The sequence below is a fragment of the Capra hircus genome, chromosome 16 (assembly GCF_001704415.2).
Source record: "Capra hircus breed San Clemente chromosome 16, ASM170441v1, whole genome shotgun sequence".
In the NCBI taxonomy this organism is placed as follows: domain Eukaryota; kingdom Metazoa; phylum Chordata; class Mammalia; order Artiodactyla; family Bovidae; genus Capra; species Capra hircus.
The window spans coordinates 37166791-37188110 of NC_030823.1; the positions used below are offsets into that span (position 1 = coordinate 37166791).

At 39.0% G+C, this 21320-nt stretch overlaps 1 protein-coding gene across 2 annotated transcripts in view; it reads left to right on the top strand.

Annotated features, from left to right (window-relative positions):
• Positions 8627–21320, top strand: part of LOC102173111 (dimethylaniline monooxygenase [N-oxide-forming] 3) — a 28314-nt gene continuing 15620 nt past the window's right edge. The window contains exons 1-3 of one of the 2 annotated variants that reach the window (XM_005690633.3): positions 8627–8772; positions 9473–9610; positions 19982–20170. In XM_005690633.3, the coding sequence (XP_005690690.1) occupies positions 9479–9610; positions 19982–20170 (321 nt within the window). In that variant the 5' untranslated portion in view covers positions 8627–8772; positions 9473–9478. Of the gene's footprint in view, positions 8773–8800; positions 8914–9472; positions 9611–19981; positions 20171–21320 lie in introns of those variants that run through there. The other variant, XM_013970177.2, reaches the window with a different exon arrangement.

Consider the following 21320-nt stretch of genomic DNA (forward strand, 5'->3'; position numbering starts at 1 on the left):
TGATATTTCTCCTGGCAATCTGGATTCCAGCTTGTGTTTCTTCCAGCCCAGCGTTTCTCATGATGTACTCTGCATAGAAGTTAAATAAGCAGGGTGACAATATACATCATTGACATACTCCTTTCCTGATTTGGAACAAGTCTGTTGTTTCATGTACAGTTCTAACTGTTGCTTCCTGACCTGCATATAGGTTTCTCAAGAGGCAGGTCAGGTGGTCTGGTATTCCCAACTCTTTCAGAATTTTCCACAGTTTATTGTGATCCATACAGTCAAAGGCTTTGGCATAGTCAGTAAAGCAGAAATAGATGTTTTTCTGGAACTCTCTCGCTTTTTTGATGATCCAGCGGATGTTGGCAATTTGATATCTGGTGCAGTGATTAGCAGACTCTAAATCCATCCGCATATCTACAAATTACCCAGTTTTGTTCCTTTTTATGGCTGAGTTTTATTCCATTTTATATATGTACCACACTTTCTTCATCTGTTCATCTGTTGAGGGACATTTAGGTTGCTTCCATGTCCTGGCTATGTACCCAATGTTCATTGCAACACTATTTACAATAGGAGTGAGTCAAATAAAATCTTGCTGTAATTATGTCAAAGAGTGTTTTTCCTATGCTTTCCTCTGTGAGTTTTATAGTGTCCTGTCTTACATTTAGATCTTTAATCCATTTTAAATTTGTTTTTTGTATGGTGCTTTTTATTCTTCAATTTGCTTACATGGTGTATCACACTGATTGATTCGCATATATTGAAGAACTCTTGCATCACTAGGATAAATCCCATTTGATCATGGTGTAGGATCCTTTTAAACTATTGTCAGATTTGGCTTGCTGGTGTTAAGTTGAGGAATTTTGTGTCTATGTTCATCAGTGACATTGGCCTGTTATTGTCTTTTTTAATGATATCTTTATCTGGTTTTCCTGTCAAGGTGATGGTGGCCTCAATGAATGAACTTGGGAGTGTTCCTTTCTCTGCAATGTTTTGGAAGAGTTTCAGATGGATACATGTTAACTCTTCTCTAAATGTTTGATAGAATTAATCTACGAAGCCATCTGGTTCTGACTTCTGACATCTGGTTTGGCATTTGTTTGTTGGAAGTTTATAAATTACACTTTCAGTTTCAGTACTTGTGATTGGCTTCTTCATATTTTCTATTTCTCCCTGGTTCAGTCTTGGAAGGTTGTAACTTTCTAAGAATCTGCCCATTACTTCTGGGCTGTCCATTTTATTAGCCTATAGCTGCTTGTAGTAGTCTCTATGATCCTTTTTATTTCTGTGGTATCATTTGTAACTTCTTTTTCATTTCTAATTTTTTTTATGAGTCCTCTCTTTTTTTGGTTTGAGTCCTCTCTTTTTTTGGTTCATCTGGCTAAAGGTTTATCAATTTTGTTTATTTTCTCAAAGAATCAGTATTCAGTTTCATTGATCTTTGCTATTATTTTCTTGGTCTCTATTTCATTTATTTCTGCTCTGACCTTTATGAATTCTTTCCTTCTGCTAACTGGGTCTTGTCTCTCTGGTGGGCAGGACCATGTCAAGGGTGTGTTTATAGGTGACTGTGAGCTTAGTTTGGTTTTAGGCACCCTGTCTGCTGAGGGGGTAGGTCTGTGTTTCTATCCTGCTGGGTTTTTGGCCTAAGGCATTCTAGCTCTGGACCCTATATGCTCTTGGGTAGAGCAAGGTCTTGATGACAAAATGCTGACCTCAGGAAGACCTCATGTTGATCAATATTCTCTAGGGCCTCTGCCACCAGTGTTCTTGCCACCTCAGTGAGCAGCAGCTGACACCTTCCTCCCTCTGAAGTTCCTCCAAGATTCATAGCGAAGTCCAGTCCTGGCTCCTATGGATTTTCTGCTTTGTGCTGAGTCCCAGTGTATGTGAAACCTTGTGTACACCCTCCAAGAATGGCATCTTTGTTTCCCCAGACCTATGGAACTCCTGCACTCAAGCCCCACTGGCCTTTCAAGTCAAATGTTTTGGGGATTTCTACTTCTAATGCCAGACCCTCAGGCTGGAGAGCCTAGTGTGGGGTTCAGGGCTCATTCTTGTGGGAGAACTTCTGTGATATAATTATTTTCCAGTTTATGTGTTGTCATGAAAGTTCCCCCTCCTGCCATCTCACTGTGGCTTTTTCTTTGCCTTTCAATGTAAAATATCTTGGTCGATAGATTCCAGTCTTTTTTATTGATGGTTGTTTAGCAGTTAGTTGTGATTTTGGTGTTTTCTCAAGAGAAGGTGAGCTCAAGTCCTTCTACTTCACACTCTTCCAAAATCAAGGAGCTGCTTTTACTTTGGATGTTTGCTGTCTCCTTCCGCCATGTGTTGGCCATGATCCCCTTGATATGAGATATGTAGGTACACTTTGCACACTTCTACAATAGCAGGGGCATAAGCCCAGCACTTGTTCACAGATTCCCTAGGGGCTGGCACTCTCCATGTCCTCCTGGAAGAGTAGGGGCAGGGCCTGGTACCTGCTCATGGATTTCCTTGGGAGGGGGGTTATCTTCACCCACCCACCTCCAGACAAAGAGGGCAGGGCCTGGAGCCTGCTCCCAGATTTCCTAAGTGCTGGTGCTCTCCGTGCCCTCCCAGGACAGCAGGGGCAGGGCCATCTGTGGTGGCAGCCAGTGCCTACATCTGGAGCTCACAATGGCAGCAGTGACTCAAGCCTGCCTCCAGAGTTTCTGTAGGTGGTGTCTTGTTGCCCAGGAACACTTACAAAGAAAACGTATCTTCCTGTGGTCTCACCCCTCTCTTCATGTGCTCCCAATTAATGCTGCCTTGCACCTTGGCAAGTCCAGGGTTCCTCTGAGTACACACTCAGTTGCCACAGCCCAGCCTCTTCAGGCTGTTTCCACACAGTCAGTCCTGGTCCTCTCCCTGGGCCTGACCTCTGAAGCCTGAGCTTCAGAACCCAGCCCCCACCCCTGCCAACAGATAAATATCTCTGGCTGGGGAGCAGAGGGCTGCAATGCTGACCTTCTGTGCAGGTTACCCTTCATTTGCCTTCCACGATCTGGTTGCCATGCTCTCCTCCAAGGCTCCAAAGCTCCCTCTCAGTCCAGTCTAATCTCCCCACTGGTGAGGAGACTTCCTTGGGTGCAAGAACATTTCCTCCTTCACAGCTCCCTCCCTGAGGTGCAGGCCCCATCCAGTTCCTTCCTCCTCCCTGCCCTTTTTGTCCTATTCAGTTATATGGAGGTTTTCTTGTCTTTTCAGAAGTCTAAGGTCTTCTGTTGGTGTTCAGTAGCTATTCTCTGTGAATCATTTCACTTGTAGAAGGTGAACTTTTCCACTTCCTACTCTTCTGCCATCTTGATACACATCAGTGTCCACTAAATATTTCATAACACAAGCCACTGCATCTATAGTTCCCATAATGGCTATCGGTATTAAATCAATATATTCTCATCAATGAACGACTATTAAAATTTTTAATCCAACATTTTTTATTACTACAGTAGCCCTTATTATAAAACTTTGACGTTCCCCATTCCACTTTGAGTACCAGAAGTTACACAAGGTATTCATTCCATTAATATCAAGCTTAATCTTATCAACATGATAAAAACTTACACTTAGATCAATTTTATATCAAATTCAGAGATGATTCATTGGAAAAGACCCTGATCCTGGGAAATACTGAAGGCAGGAGAAGGGGGTGACACAGAATGAGATAGTTGGATGGCATCACCGACTCAACGAACATGAGTTTGAGCAAACTCTGGGAGATAGTGAAGAACGGGGAAGCCAGCTGTGCTGCAGTTCATGGGGTTGTAAAGAGTCAGACATGGCTTATCAACTGAACAACAACAACAACAACAAATCTAGATATATCAATTATTGCTGTAATATCAATTACAGTTAGAATACTGAGGAAGGTTTAACCAAACACAACTAAAAAAATCTGGCCTATTTATCAACTGGCCATATTCTAATAATCTTTTTATAGTAATATCTATTATGATCAGGAGCTTTGGCAGTTGCTTAGTATATATCATTAGTAATTAGAGATCCTGATATAGCATCTCCTATAAACAATGTAAGCTCTACTTCTCCCATCATCACTCTTAGGGATTCCTGGATGGCTCAGTAGTAAACAATCTGTCTACTAATGCAGGAGACAAGGGTTTGATTCCTAGGATGGAAAGATCCCTTGGAGGAGGAAAACTGTCCTTAACCAGTAATTTAACTCTTGAACAGCCTTCGATAGATTTGACTAACTTTTCATTACATTTAGCAGTTGTCTCATCAGTTTTAGGTGCAATCAGTTTTATTACTAGAATTATCGATCTAAAACCACCAGCCACATCTCAGCATCAAATACCACTACTGTTTGATCCATTCTAATTACAGCTGTATTTTTACTACTTTAACTCCCAATACTAACAGCTGGTATTACTGTATTATTTATCTTTCCTTCAATTCTCAATGATAAACTTACTGGGTAAAGTATCCTAGATTATAAGGTTTTCTCTTTCAGCAGAGATAAACTATCCCTGTTCCATTAGGTTTTCTTTCAGGGTTTTTCTTATTCTTTCACTTGAAATATATTCTTCCATCTTCTCATTTTGTTTAACTTTTTCTGTCTCTATGAATTAGGTGAAACAGCTACCTATTCCAGTCTTGAGGGGTGTCTGTGTGGGAGCGTTTCTTTGCAGTCAGAGTGTGGGCAGTGGCTTTGGTGGGAGAGCTGCAGTGTCAGGAATCAGTAATCTCTTATACAGTAGGATTGAAAGAGTTTTCTGGAATTCAACTGATCTTGAAGGGAATATGTAAACAGGGGAACATATTAGTTAAGGACATGTTTGATTTGGATTTGTCTTTACTTAGTTGGAATTTTTACCTTCATTTTACATCATTCTTGGCCATTGTCGCAGCCTTTTGGGATTCATAATCTCTGCATATAAGCAGATAAATAAACAGATGGAACTAATAACTTAATTATTGTCCCAGAGAATGGGCGACATTCCCAGCCATACCTCCATTAGTTGAAGAGCAATTCTGCCTTATTCTCATTTCAGAGGCAAGCAGGAGTGTGAACATCCACTACAGAAGAATATATCAGGATTGCTAAACTGAACTGGTAAAGGCATATTTATTTCGAAACTTTCTTCCCTAGGAAATTTCTTAAAAACACAACTACATGCTCATACTTTGAAGCATTTTAGTACCTTCGCTTCACAGAAGACCCGTAATACCCTGAGCAATGGTTCACTAGAATAAGGCTGTCTCTCTAAGGCAGGGATCAGTTCAGTTCAGTTCAGTCACTCAGTCGTGTCCGACTCTGCCACCCCATGAACCGCAGCACACCAGGCCTCCCTGTCCATCACCAACTCCTGGAGTTCACCCAAACTCTTGTCCATTTAGTCGGTGACGCAGGGACAGACCTGGCCAAGTCTTGTCCCATTTGTTTTGTACAACTTGCAAGCCAAGAATCACTTTTACATTTTGAAATAGTTGGAAAAAAATCAAAGAATAATATTTTATAACATAGAAAAAATTTATATGAACTTCACATATCAGTGTCTATAAGTAAGTTTTCTGAGAACACACCCATGCCCATCAATTTTCTATGGCTGTTTTCACACAACAGCACAGAGTGGAATCATTCCAACAGAGACTGTATGGACTACAAAGGAAAAGTATCTAATATCTGGCCTTCTGCAGAAAAAGTTTCTCAACCTCAGCTCTAGAGTTCATGTGAGGAAAGGAGGCATTGAATTCCCCAGGTACTACAAAATGAACACCTCTTTACAAGCTTGTAAATGCATCTTTCTATGCAATTATGGGGACTGTACAAGACAAACAACAGAGAAAAGAGAGAGAGCTAGTAGGGTCTAGGTGCTCAGCACCAACATTCCTTCAGGAAATCCTTGTCATTCCTCTCATGGAAGCACTCACTTTTAGACTATCACCTAGAACCTTGAAACTACAGGATTCAGGAGAACAATAGTCAAATAGAGTGTGTAGGCAGTATGGCCAGGAATTAACAGTAATCTTATGATCCACCAGGGACTCCTCTTTGGGGTGCCACACTCTCTAAGCTAAATTGTTATTCCTTTTTTTTTTTGAAAGTCCTTCTTTTTTTTAATTTTTTTATTATTTTTTTTTAAATTTTAAAATCTTTAATTCTTACATGCGTTCCCAAACATGAACCCCCCTCCCACCTCCCTCCCCACAACATCTCTCTGGGTCATCCCCATGCACCAGCCCCAAGCATGCTGCACCCTACGTCAGACATGGACTGGGAGAACTACCTTATGACCCAGCAATCCCACTGCTGGGCATACACACTGAGGAAACCAGAATTGAAAGAGACACATGTACCCCAATGTTCATTGCAGCACTGTTTATAATAGCCAGGACATGGAAACAACCTAGATGTCCATCAGCAGATGAATGGATAAATTGTTATTCCTAATGTTCTCTCTCACCCAGCCCCACTCCAGAGATCCTGATGGAAACCACATAAAAGAGTGTGGGAAAGAGGAGGCGATGACGCAGGGAGTGGCCACTCCTCCATCCAGGGCCTGGGCATTTGGGATTCTGAAGATGAGAGGGCTTGCAGCAGAAAACTGCAGCAACCAAAAACTAGGCTGAGATGCCAGGGGGAGAGGATGAGCTAGTTAATGGGTACACCACAGATGAAATACACTCTTATAAAGGGCAGAAAGGGGGAAGAGTAGCCTTTTTTACCTTGTGGAGAGAGACAATAGCATCAGAGGCCAAGATAGAACTGGGTGTGATGTGCACACCCTTTAGACAAAATAAGGTTATACAGACAGTACTGCTTCCTCAGAAAGGTATCTGTGATCACTATAGTTTGTGTAGCATTAAAAACTAAAAAGAGCTCTATATGAAATGAGAGGAGATAAAATCATGTGAACTAAATTGCAACCTAGAAAATTTAGGAAACCTATGATTTTAAAAAGTTGTTCTGGAGTCTTCCCTGGTGGTCCAGTGGTTAAGACTCTACACTTTCACTGCAGGGAACACAGGTTTGATCCCTGGTCTGGGAATTAAGATCTTGCATGCCATGCAGCACAGTAAAAAAAATTTTAATAAAAATAAAATTTAAAAGTGGTTTCTTCTTACTTACAATGCACATTTACCATATTGCTAACTACATGCCAGATTTACATATATATATATGTATACCAGTTCAGTTCAGTCGCTCAGTCATGTCCAACTCTTTGCGACCCCATGAATTGCAGCACGCCAGGCCTCCCTGTCCATCACCATCTCCTGGAGTTCACTCAGACTCACGTCCATCCATCTCATCCTCTGTCATCCCCTTCTCTTCCTGCCCCCAATCCCTCCCAACATCAGAGTCTTTTCCAATGAGTCAACTCTTGCATGAGGTGGCCAAAGTACTGGAGTTTCAGCTTTAGCATCATTCCTTCCAAAGAAATCCCAGAGCTGATCTCGTTCAGAATGGACTGGTTGGATATCCTTGCAGTCCAAGGGACTCTCAAGAGTCTTCTCCAACACCACAGTTCAAAAGTATCAATTCTTCGGCACTCTGCCTTCTTCACAGCCCAACTCTCACATCCATACATGACCACAGGAAAAACCATAGCCTTGACTAGATGGATCTTTGTTGGCAAAGTAATATCTCTGCTTTTGAATATGCTATCTAGGTTGGTCATAACTTTCCTTCCAAGAAGCAAGCGCCTTTTAATTTCATGGCTGCAATCACCATCTGCAGTGATTTTCAAATACATTTATATCCTCTAAGTTTGTGACAATTGAGCAAGAAATAGTAGTAGTGTAGATCTTCATTTGATTAATGAATAAAACAAGAATTGAAGAGGCTTAATGACTTGCCCAGTGTCACACTGCTGTAAGTGACTGAACTAAGATCTGAGGTGTTTCTGACTCTCCACTTTACTATATTTACTTAAGAGATGAGGATTACCACATCCAAAAGACATAAAGAGCAATTTCTCCAGAGTTAAGTATATGTCAGTTAATTTTAAACATTGTTTGCTTAATGAGAATAATTAAGGTATCAATTTTAAAATAATTGAGGTATCATAATTTTAAGGAACACAATTAGTAGGAAAACAATTTTTACAAACTTCATTATACCTCATGACTGGGAGGTAGGTATAGTTTACTTACCCTTATGACCAAATAATTTTACCTGGTACAAATGGATCAATGTATGGAATTTGATCTTTTCCATGACAACACATTAGCCAGAATCAATAAAAGACATTTTTGAGAAATCTAACCTTTGACCTCAAAGGTCAAAAGAGAGGATAGGAAGAAAGAGAGAAAACTCATCATCACTGCAGGGACCAAAAACTCTCAGTTAAGCAACTAGTTTTCAAGAGTATTGGAGGGGGCAGAGGCGGGGGGCTACTATAGAATACCTACAGAAGAATTAGAAATGAGAAAAATAAAGTAAACTTTAAATAACACATCCTAAAATGGAGCAGAAAACTGCAGAGTCATCTATCTGGGACAAGTGCCTGAGTCCCAGGCCAAAAGTCCAGGATTGTAAGCATTAGATTGGGTTTGCTAATGGAAAGCAAGGACTGGGTGGCCAATAGATTGGAGCAGAGAGTAACTCTCTGGGGGCATGGATGTTGCCTCACATGCTGGAGGACCCAGAAGCAAGTTCCTCTTTAAGAGTAGCTCCTCCCACTTTCCAATACCACCCTCCTAGAGTATTGGTTCAGGGAAGTATTTTTTCTTTCAAACTGCTCAGACGTTTTGGACAAGACTTAAATCCACAGAAAAGAGGAAGATCACCAAAAGGTAGAAAAGGAATGATATTGCAATGATTTGAGAGGGAGGAGAGTGGGACTGCTAAATGGAGGAGTGTGCTACATTTATACCAAATATGGCCAAAATGAGAAGGACATATAGTTCAACAGAGATCTTTTTTTTTTCTGAGCAGTAAGGATTCTAACTTTTGTTATCCAAATCTACTTTTCTGTGTAACTATGTGATTTTGCCTAAAAAAAAAAAAAAGAAGAAGAAGAAGTAACAGTCGAGTCTAAAGATACTGTCAGGAATAGGAAAAGATTAGGAAACAAATTTTTAGAACGAAAGTTAAAGGTAGTAGCTAGTGAGAAGTTATTTTTAGATAAAGAGATGCTTTTTATTTTTAATTGAGAAGGTTAAGAACATTATTAGAGGAAGAAACAGGGGACTACCTGGCATGAAATACAGATGGAACCAGACCTTTTTCTTCCTCAAGCCTTATGTAAAGTAGGAAGAAGGAATGGATGTGTGTGTGTGTGTGTATATACATACACATACATATGTCTCTTCATATATACATATGGGAGTGGGTATGAGTATATGTACACGAGTGTATGTATATGTATGTGTGCATATATACATATATACTTACACACATATATTTGCTTCTTCTTCCATGTATGCACAACAGTTTGTGGGAATAAGTGTGTGCATATGTGTTTTAGTTGTGAATCTCTGGGCCTTTGCACAGGCAACCATGGTGAAGAAAGTGGCCATCATTGGAGCAGGCATCAGCGGCCTGGCCTCCATCAGGAGCTGCCTAGAAGAGGGCCTGGAACCCACCTGCTTTGAGAAGGGTGAAGACGTTGGGGGCCTGTGGAAATTCTCGGTGAGTGGGACATCACTGCAGCAGACCGGGGAGTGAAGGCGGAAGTGTGCGAGAACACGGTGCTTGAGCACAGGCTGTCATGGCAGCTACACGTGCTCTACAAAGCTTAACATCAGTGGCAGGTGGGAAAGTAAACCCCTTGCTTACTTCAGAAGTAAATGGGATAGTGAGCTGGTCAGTCTCTGCGTATAGAACTCAACCCATAAATTATTAATAAGTAAGCCACTTGGGGATAAAATCCATGGTCAAATATTGGTTAAGCTTATGTAACAGAATTACATGAGCTAATCATTTAAAAAGTGATGGCTCTTTCCATTCATTTGTTGAGTTTCTGGAACAACCTCTTAGAGATTCAGACCACAGATTTTAAGATCTCAGGTGCTGACTTTTTTCTTGCCAAAAATACATAATTCTTGAGATTGCTGCAAGGGGAACCAAGAAGAAGAAACACTGATTTGAAGTTGTTCAGTGACTTTTGTTGTTGTTCAGTCACAAGTCGTGTCCAGCACTTTGCGACCTCATGGACTGTAGCTTGCCAGGCTTACTTCTATGCATTTATATTAAGGATTCTATCAGCAGGTATGCTTGTAAGCTGTTGTTAGATCACTTCCAGTGATCCTGTCTAACAAGTATATCATCAGGTATGGAGGCTTCCCTGTGCTCCAACTCTCTCCGTGACTACAACCTTAGGAATACTGTCTGGTTAAGCCTACTCCTGTTTTCTTCTTCTTCTGATAAACCATAAATACATAGGAACATAGGAAGATCAATAACCTCATTTTTTTGTTTTTACCATGCCACACAATACATGGGATTTCAATTTCCAGGATCAAACCTGTGCCCCCTGCATTGGAAGCATGAAGTTTTAACCAGTGGACCACCAGGAAAGTCCCCAGTAACCCCTTTTAAACCACTATTCCCTCCACAAGTACAAAATTAGTGTTAAACTTTATACCTTAATAGAAATGCTATGTTTAAGAAGAAAGTGTCTATGATGGCTCTTTAAATATTATCAATATATGAAAATTGTTCTTACTAATATAGATATTTTCTAGATTTCAAAGAACTCTTTTTGAACCACCCAGCATCGATTATTTTAAAACTGGAGTATAATTGCTTTACAATGCTGTGTTAGTTTCTGCTGTACAACATTAATACATATACATATATCCCCTCCCTCTTGAACCTCCCACCCACCCCATCCCACCCTTCTAGGTCATCGCAGAGCACTGAGCTCAGCTCCCTGTGCTATACAGCAGCTTCCCAGGATTGCAGAGCTCAGTGCTTGTCACTGGAATGTGCTCACAGAATTTCAGATTAGCACAGTGAAGGCTGATAGGGCTGTTTTATTAAGTAATTTCTATATACCAAACACCTTTCTCGTTTCATTCAATCTATATAATATATAATAATCCTATATGTGAGGTATGAATTTTTCTCTTTTACAAATGAATCTGAAGCTTAAACGGAAAAAAAAATAAGGTAAATAGCTTGTGAATGGCTAAGACAAGACTTCAATTCAGTCTGACTTGTATTTCTAGTTTGAATTCTTAATCCCTTAATAAATTGCTGGATGCCATTTCAACAAGTGGCCTGTTGAGCTGGCAGGTCTTCTACCCAGTGATCTTAACCAGATCCTCACATTCACACTTACTTTGCAAAGCACTGTTGAAGAAAGACACTGCTGATAAAGCTTTTGAGAGTAGCTGCCTCTCCTGTTGCTCAAGAAAGGCTTTAAAATTTGAACTTAGCATCATGGAGGGATAAACTACTCACCTGCAAGCATGAGGTACTCTTCAAGAAAAAGAAAAATTACCCCAGAGGATGGAACCTCAAACCCAGAAGCTGGAGCCTTGAGGCACAAATGCTTATTTCCCAGAACTTGAAACCTAATGAAACTTACCCTTCTGGATTTCAAAATTGCTTGGGACTGATGATTCCTTTCTTTTCCTTCCATTTTCTCCCTTTTGGAATGAGAATGTTTATTATTGGTACTCTATGACTGTCCCATCATTGTATTTTGAAATAAGATAATTTATTTTCTAGCTTGACGGGTCCAGAAATACAGAATTCTGTCCCAGGGTGAATTACACTGAGTCGCTTTGATACCTGATTCAGATAGTTTAGACAATGAGATTTAGAATTATTGAGCTGATGATATATAAGTGAGATTTTGAACCTGATTTTTTGCTGCAGTGGATTGAGACTTTGGAGATGCTGAGATGAAGTGAATGTATTTGACCTGTGGGATAAATGTGAATCCTTAGTGGCCTGACAGTGGACTGTGATAGGCTATTCAAACAATGGGCCCCTCAAAGATATCAGGTCCTGATCCTAGAACCTGTAAATATTCCTAATGAGGGGAAAAGAAGATATTTACAGGCATGATTAATAATCTTGAGATGATGAGATTATTTTAGATTATGGCATGAAACTTCCCTGGTGGTCCAGTGGTTAAGAATCCACATTTCATGGGTTCGATCCCTGGTCAGGAAATGAAATATCCTACATGCCGACCCTGGGGCAACTAAGCCCACACACCTCAATGAAAGATCCCACATACCACAACTAAGACCTGACACAGCCAGAAAATAAACTTTAAAAGAGAAAGAGAGACAGAGGCAAAGGGAGTTTTGACACACAGAAACAAAAGAAAAAAGGGAATATGACTCTATCAGAAAGAGAGACACAAAGATGCTATGCTATGACTGAGAAGGAGACATTAGTCAAGGAATACAGGTAGTCCCCAGATGCTAAAAACGCCAAGGAATGCTGGCATCCAGCAGGAGCGGGAAGAGACAATGAATCTCCCCTAGAGCCTCTGGAATGGACTTGGCCCTGCCAACACTTTGAGTTAGGCCCGGTGATGCTGGTTTTCAACTCCTGGCCTCTGGAATCATGAGGGAATAGATTCCTGTTGCTTTAAGCTGTCAGGTTTGTGGTAACTTATTATAGTAGCCGCATGAAACTAATACAGTTGATTATTCAGAATTCTCTAATTATTTCACCTCTGTGGGAGGACTTGAAGATGCAAATGATACTGTGACTTGCAGTGTTTTTCGAATACTTCTATGAGTCTGTAGCAGTATACCTAGAAATCACATTACAGGATTATACTATAAAATCAAGTTAAATTTTGTATTTTCATTACAGTTAGTTTAAAAAGTCAGCATTTGACATTTTCTAAGATCCAATCATTAGATAAGTGTAAAAAATAATAAATAATAAAACTGCAGGGACTTCCCTGGCAGTCCAGTGTTTAAGAATCCACGTTTCCAATGCAGGGGCCATGGGTTCGATCCTTGGTCGGGGAATTAAGATTTTGTGTACTGCATAATGCAGCCAAATTAAATTAAAAAAAGGAATGTGCACATAATTCAAACTTTTGTAGCTTTTTCCTACAGCACTTTCTTAGGTCCTTCTATTAATAGTTCCTTCTAACCCAGATCTAAAGGCAGAATGATGTATTTGCCTCACCTGCTTTGATCACTGAGAAAATACTTTATGACTAGGCTGCAGGTCTAGGGAGAAGGTCTTTCTCAGGAGTTCCACAAACAACATGTCAACAAATTTCCTGGATTTTGGCCTAAAGTATCATGAATAAAGTCTCCTTTTTCTGGGCATGCAATCCTTTGTTCACTTCCTCTGATTTTTTTTCTAGCCTATGTATCAATTTGATCTTTAATATTTAGTCTCTCCTTGTGTTGACTATAATCACTGTCAAGCATCCTCAACTCATCCAAAGCTGTGAATTCCTCCACCTTCGCATCCCACATGCACACTAGCAGAGTCAACAACCCAAGGGAATAGTAGAAAACTCTCATCATATTTCAAAATCACATTGCTTTCTGATGCAGATTTGGCAACTAATCTACCACTGAATTACTTTTCAATAGCAAGGCCTCAGACACATTGGCTTTTAATGTGATTGGAATATTCTAATATGACACTAAAAATTTGTAATCTAGGGGCCTGACATCTTTGAGTTATATGAGCCCTAATTAAATTTCTAGTGCTCAGGGCTTTTCATTATGAACTAGTAATTCTACAAAGAGATCTACAGTTTGATCTTTCATCAAAGGGAAAACCATTTCAGATAGAAAACAATGTTAATTTTTTAATCTATATGTTAATTTTATTTTATTTCATTTTTTTATTTTACTTTACAATACTGTATTGGTTTTGCCATACATCAACATGAATCCGCCACGGGTGTGTATAGAAAACAATGTTAATTTTTTTAAGGAAAGAAAAAATGTTTTTCTTTGGAGTCCCTTTTAGAGTTTTTTTGACTCTTTAAGTTTGAAAATGCAATCTTATGAACTGACTAATATTTACACAGTTGTTTTCTGTTTGTTTTTGGTTTTTTACGGATCATAGATTTGGTCAAACAGTAACTTAGCAAGCATTGCATCTTGCACTTTGGTCTGTCATTAGTTGATATACAACAAATCCTGTATTTTAAAAAGATGAAATATGCCTTATTTTCAAGTGCCAATGGAACATGTCTAAAACCGATTCTTAAATCAAAAAATACTCAAATTTTTTGAAAAAGTATGTAAGTAAAATGAAATCCTCAGTTGACAATACAATAAAATAGAAATTTATAACAAAATGAAGATGGAAAATACTGCCTCCAGGAAACTAAGTTCTCTCTTAAAGATCTATTAATTAATGTTCTTTTAGAAGTTTGGACTCAGTAAGACAAATGACTGATAACTTAAAAAAGAGAAAATAGAATGGATGAAAAATTATCAACTGCTGACTATCTGATTTTATACCATGAAGGATATCAATTGGAAAATGGTTAAAAAAATTAGATAATTCAATGAGATGGATGATCACAAAATTGCCAGACAAAAATCAATAGTTTATATATGTTGTAGGGTTAGCAAACCGGCTTGGCTCTTTTCACACTAAAGCTGGTCCATTTTATTTGATCTATGTTTTTAATTTCAGTCCATTATTTTAAAACCAGGATATTTCACATAAAAATCGAAGGAAATGTCTTCTTTTGAAAAGTCAGAAAATCAGGTAATTCTGGATCTCTTCTTACTCTAATACATAGCCTCTTTAGGCTGAATTTGAATTCTGTGTTTTATCATGTTCATTTTTGATTTATTTTTTGTAATTTTCTCTGCATTTATACAATTTATTTTGACTGATGCTACATAAAAACTATAATCCCTTAGAATTTTTGGAACAGATTCATTTACAAAATTTTCCATTTTCTCTTATTCCTATAGTCATATCATTCTTTTTATTTAATTAACCTTCATGTCTATATTATTACAACCATGTAAATATCATTGCTAAGCTGCTTAGTGGATTCTGATTATACTTTCTTTCTTGATTAACTTTTTGTTTTCACTGGAGTTAGTAACTGCCTTGTGGTCTTTGTTGATTTAATTTTACAATGCTGTTCTATTTCACTCCCCAACCTCTCGCACAGAATTTTGACTCTCCTCTGAACAGTTAAATACATGAGGTGTTTCACTGGCTTAATTCTTCTCTTAACTGTCTCTTAAAGACACTCTTCTGGATTGTTTCCCTTCTCTAGGCTAACCACACTGGTATTATCCTAGGTAACCCTGTTTTCTGAAAACTTTATCTTCCTACTATTTTTTTATTCTCTCATTTTAGAGGAGTATATGAGAGTACCTCCTTGGCAGTTTTCTATGAAATTAAAATATATGAAGTAAAAGACTGTATACCTTGAATCTTATAAGATCACTGTTTGATCTGGATTCCTATTTGATTAGATCTAGTCTAAACTTTCAGGCTTCCCAGGTAGCACTAGTTGTAAAGACCTCCTGCCAATGCAGGAGACATAAGAGATGCTGGTTAGATTCCTGGGTCAGGAAGATCCCTGGAAGGAGGGAATGACAACCCACTCCAGTATTCTTGCCTGGAAAATCCCATGGACAGAGAAGCCTGGTGGGTTATGGTCCATAGGGTCGCAAAGAATCAGACACAGCTGAAGCGACTTACCACATTCTTAACTTTCCGCTTTCTTTGATCTGGTAAGTCAGTTACCACTCATCCATCTGTGCTCTACTTTCAAAATATTGTTTTTGTTTCTTGTTTGCTTTCACTTTTTTTTTCCTTTTTTCCCTGTGGGTTTATACCTCTAATACCTTTACAGTAATTTTAGGGGTGTGTGCATGCTAAGTCACTTCAGTCTGACTTCATGTCTCACTCTGCAAGCCTATGGACTGTAGCCTATCAGGCTCTTCTGTCCATGGAATTTTCCAGGCAAGAATACTGGAGTGGGTAGCCATTTCAAACTCCAGGGGATCTTCCCAACTCTAGAACTGAACCTAGGTCTCCTGTATCTCCTGCATTGGGAAGAAGGTTCTTTACCAATAACACCACCTGGGAAACCCAATTTTAGAGGAAGAAGAGTTAAATATATCTGCATAATCTTTCATATGTAATCAGAAGTCTGAGTTACTTTAGTAATTTTAAAAAAGATAGATAAAGCCACTTCCATAGATGAGCAAGGTTTTGTTCTTTTTTGATCACTTGCCCCCCCCCAAAAAAACAAATAATTATATTTGAAAATGTCATTTATGATCTTAGTCATTCTCTTATGAACTTCTCACATGATCAACTTAAAAGGATCAGTCTATACACATGGACTCTGAGATACACTATAATACCAAATAGGAACAATAAGATGTTCATGACATTTTTTTTTTTTAATAGCAAGTCACAGATGATGTGATTAGCTGATGCTGCAACTCCTTTTTCAGTAACCATGGCCCTTGGGGAACCTAAGAAAAACTAAACACCAATCAGCTCAGCATTGCTAGGGAAATTCATTATCCTGGAACAGCCCAAACTGCAAAAGCACCTCAAATCTGTTTCAAGGGTTTGCATCATTTTATTACATAAAATTCCTCCTTTGTTGTTACATAATTTTCCTCAACTTTGCCTTGCTCCAAAACTTTACCTTGGACTTTGTATTAGTTTTCTATTTCTGCATAGCAAATTACCACAAACTAAAGCAGCCCAGGGACGGGGGAGCCTGGTGGGCTGCCATCTATGGAGTCGCACAGTCAGACACGACTGAAGCAACTTAGCAGCAGCAGCAGCAGCAAAGCAGTTAAAAATATTTCTTTATTACTCTCAATTACCCAGATCAGTGGGCTTCCCTGGTGGCTCAGATGGTAAGAGCATCTGCCTACAATGCAGGAGACCCGGGCTTGATCCCTGGGTTGGCAAGATCCCCTGGAGTAGGAAATGGCAACCCACTTCAATACTCTTGCCTTGAAAATACCATGGACGGAGGAGCCTAGTGGGCTACAGTCCATGAGGTTGCAAAGAGTTGGACACCACTGAGCCACTTCACTTTCACTTTTCACTTACACAGATCAGAAGTACAGCATAGTTCAGCTAGGTTCTTTGGTTAGGGTTTCATGAGGTCAAAAATTAGGTGCTGCGTGGGCTGGGCTCTTATCTGGAAGCACATGGAAAGAATCTGCACACTACAGGATGGTGGCTGAATTCAGTTCCTTGTTTTTTCAAGATTAAGGTCTTTGTTTCCTTGCTGGCTGTAAATGGGATTCCTTTCAACTCCTAAAGGCTGCCAGTATTGCTTGGCATATGTCTCTCTCCATCTTCAAAACCAGGAACCAGCTGAATTCCCCTCATGTTTTGAACCTCTGACTTCTGATACCAGCCAGAGAAAACTCTGCTTGTAAAGGGATCATGTGATTCAATAATACTTAACAACATAGTCAGAGGAGTGATATAATATTTACAGATTTCATCCATACTCAAAGGGCAAATGACTACACAAGGATGAGATACACTAAGGGTCATTCTTAAAATTCTGTCTACCATATAGCTCATATTACCAGTTGAGGGAAAATATGAAATTCTTGAGTGAAGCATGTCAGCCAAACTTAAAACTCTCACTCTGTCCAGGGAGATCCTCTCCCATTTTCTCTGGTGAGTTCTTAATATTTTGAAATGTTTTTTCTGTAAGTAATACTAGACTACTAAGTGTTCAGGTCACTCTTTGACATCTAGCATAAATAGGACAAGACAAATATCCAGAATTACATAGAGAAACACATAAAATCATGCTAAGACCCAAGGAGTACCCCATTTGGCACAGCTTAATCTGTAGTTCTCTTTAGGAGCAATGCTCAGTCTTTTAGCTTCCCTTCCTTGTCCCTCAGCTCTTTCTAAAATTGTCTCTGGGCTTATGCAGAAATAGAACTTATATGACCTTGTGGTGAAGCAAAGCCAAAGTTTACCAAATTCAAACCCAGTCTTGGGCTGTCCTCTGAATCCTCTGGTCTCCTGATGTTCCTATTGTAGATGATTACTCTTCATGCCTATCCTTCAGTAATCTTCAACCAAAAGCCAGTTAATGAACCTGCAACTGTCCTCCCTTAGCTGTCAGGGGCTGATGAACCTCCTAGCTGAACAGACTCCACTTACCAGGTACAGTTTGCTCACTGAGTCCCTGACCCAAATGGTCCATTCTTCAGCTCTACTAAAATGCCACCTAGCTGCCCCCCAGCCCTTGGCAACTCTCTGGCAAACTAGCTACTAAGAGACTCAGATGACTTCTGCATCCCCTTTGGGAGTAGGAACTCTTATGTTTTATTCAAACTGAATGAGTTCAAAAGAGCTAAACTAAGGTCGGAGCTTTTCTTAATCATGTTACCTCTTCCTAATCACTGCTACTTGACTCTTCAGTGTCAACCCTCCCCAACCCAGGTTGTTTTGGGGAGCCTTTGAAGTGATATCTTACCAGAATTTCAAATGCGAAAACAAATTCCCTCTGCCCTCGGAGTTTTGCTCAATCTTTCTAACATGTCAGTTTGGTCGCTCAGTCGTGTCTGAATCTTTGTGACCCTATGGACTGCAGCATGCCAACTTGCTCAGACTCATGTTTATTGAGTCAGTGATGTCATCCAACTATCTCATCCTCTGTCATCCCCTTCTCCTTCTGCCTTCAATCTTTCCCAGCATCAGGGTCTTTTCCAATGACTCAGTTCTTCACATCAGGTGGCCAAAATATTGGAGCTTCAGCTTCAGCATCAGTCCTTCCAATGAATATTCAGGACTGATTTCCTTTGGGATTAACTAGTTTCATCTCCTTGCAGTCCAAGGAACTCTCAATAGTCTTCTTCAACACCACAGTTCAAAAGCATCAGTTCTTCAATCCTCAGCTTTCTTTATGGCTCTCACATCCATACATGACTACTGGAATAACCATAGCATAGATGGACCTATGTTAATTTCAGAACTTTAGCCCAAAGAATAATGCTTAGGATTTAAGTAATCTCCTTTTCTGTCGCTGTTCCCCTTTCCCCTTATTCCTTTTTTTATTCCTTTCTTTATTCAGTGAAAAAAAAATTTTTTTTCACTGTGGTAAATAAACCACAATAAAAATTTACCAGGTAGCTATTTTAAAGTGTCCACTTCTGTGGCATTAAGTTCATTGACGTCATCATACAATCATACCACCATCCCTCTCCAAAACATTTTAATCTTCCCAAAGTAAAACTCTGCAGAAATTAAACAATTTAACTCTCAATTCCTCCCTCTCCCTGGCCTCAAGCCACCACCACTCTCTCAGTCTCTGTGAACGTGATCACTCTGGGTATCTCAGAAAAATGGAATCATACAGAATTTGTCTTTTTGTGACTGGTCTATTTCATTCAGCATATGTCCTCAATGTTAATGCATATCATGGCATGTATCAGACCTTCCTTTCTTCTTAAGGCTGAATAATGTTCCATTGTATGTATACATCACATTGCCTGTCCATGCTCATGAGCTGGCATATTGAAATCATGCACAGGTAAATTTGGGGAAATACTATCAGTGTAATTAATGGTTCAAAGCAACAAAATTAATCCAGTTATATATTCTTAAAAGGACATGATGAAATTGAGAATCTGTTTCCCTTACCTTAGAAAAGATGTGAATAAAGATATATTTTTCTTTTTTTAATATAAATTTATTTAATTGGAGGCTAATTACTTTACAATATTGTATTGGTTTTGCAATACATCAACATGAATCCGCCACAGGTGCACATGTGTTCCCCATCCTGAACTCCCCTCCCTCCTCCCTCCCCGTACCATCCCTCTGGGTCGTCTCAGTGCACCAGCCCCAAGCATCCAGTATCATGCATCGAACCTGGACTGGTGATTCGTTTCACATTCTAAGTTCCTTTGATTATCATCAAATAATTTAAGTGAAGTTAATTTATGCCTCATCTTATTGCATTTACTTTTGGAAAAGACCAACCAAAAATGAGTGATAATTATTTGGGACTAGTCCTGACCACGATAAATATACTCATTTACAAACTCTGATCCATTTAAAATGTTTCTTTCACAGGACCATGTAGAGGAAGGCAGGGCCAGCATTTATCAGTCAGTCTTTACCAACTCTTCCAAAGAGATGACATGTTTTCCAGACTTCCCATTTCCTGATGATTTTCCTAACTTTATGCATAACAGCAAGCTCCAGGAATATATTACTATGTTTGCCAAAGAAAAGAACCTCCTGAAATACATACAATTCAAGGTAAGATATTATAAAAAAAAAAAAACTTATTGGGGGCATAACTGTGAGGAATTCTATACTTATTACAAGATCCCCATTTGTTCCTTTCACTATCTCTTTCTGAATTGTAAGCAATTTTAACAGTATGGCTTCTTTGACCCTAGATTTAGAAAGCATACATTCCTCTTAAGAATATGTAGGAATTTTTTTGTTAGTTATTTTTTTATTTTTGTTTTTTTATTTTTTTAATACAAATTTATTTATTTTAATTGGAGGTTAATTATTTTACAATATTGTATTGGTTTTGCCATACATCAACATAAATCCGCCACAGGAAATTTTTAACTACACCTAGTTCTTGAATCAAAATGCCATAAACTTAGAAATAAGAGCAAAGAGAAAAATTCTTGGGTAAACATGAATTTATAAATTAAGAACTCATTATTCCTAAACAATTTACAGGTCAAAAAAAGAAATTGCAGGGGAAATTTTTAAATACTTAGAGCTAAATGATTATTTAATTTTGATATATCAATATTTATGGAAAGTAGAGAGCACAAAAACTTTTATGAAAATTATAAGCTTAAATGTTTATGTCAGAAAATAAGAAAGATTTTCTAGGTGATCCTTAAGCATACTAAAATATGAGAACTTACACTCTGGATATAGATGATATCTTTCATTTTGAGACAATAACATTAAAAATAAAATGACAAGGAAGTACATTAGGAAATTGCTGTTACTACAAAAGTTATTGGCCACCAGAGTATTTACTACATGTTCTACGTGGCTCTTGTAAACTATAATTCAATTGTCAGAGCTCCAAAAGGAATCACTCTTATACTGCAGAGAATACTGGTCATACACAAGGAACCACGTGGAAATAAAATTTAATAAAACATATAGATAAGGGCTTTCCTGGAGGTCCAGTAGATAAGAATCTGCCTTGCAATGCACACCAGTTCGATCTCTGGTCGGGGAAGATCCCACATACAAGGGGCAGTTAGGCCCAAGAGTTGCAACTACTGAGCCCACATGCCACAACTACTGAAGTCTGCATGCCCTAGGGCCCGTGCTCTGCAACAGGAGAAGCCGCCACAATGAGAAGCCTTCATACCACAACTGGAGCGTAGCTCTTAATTTCTAATGCTGAGACGCCATATGATTCTAT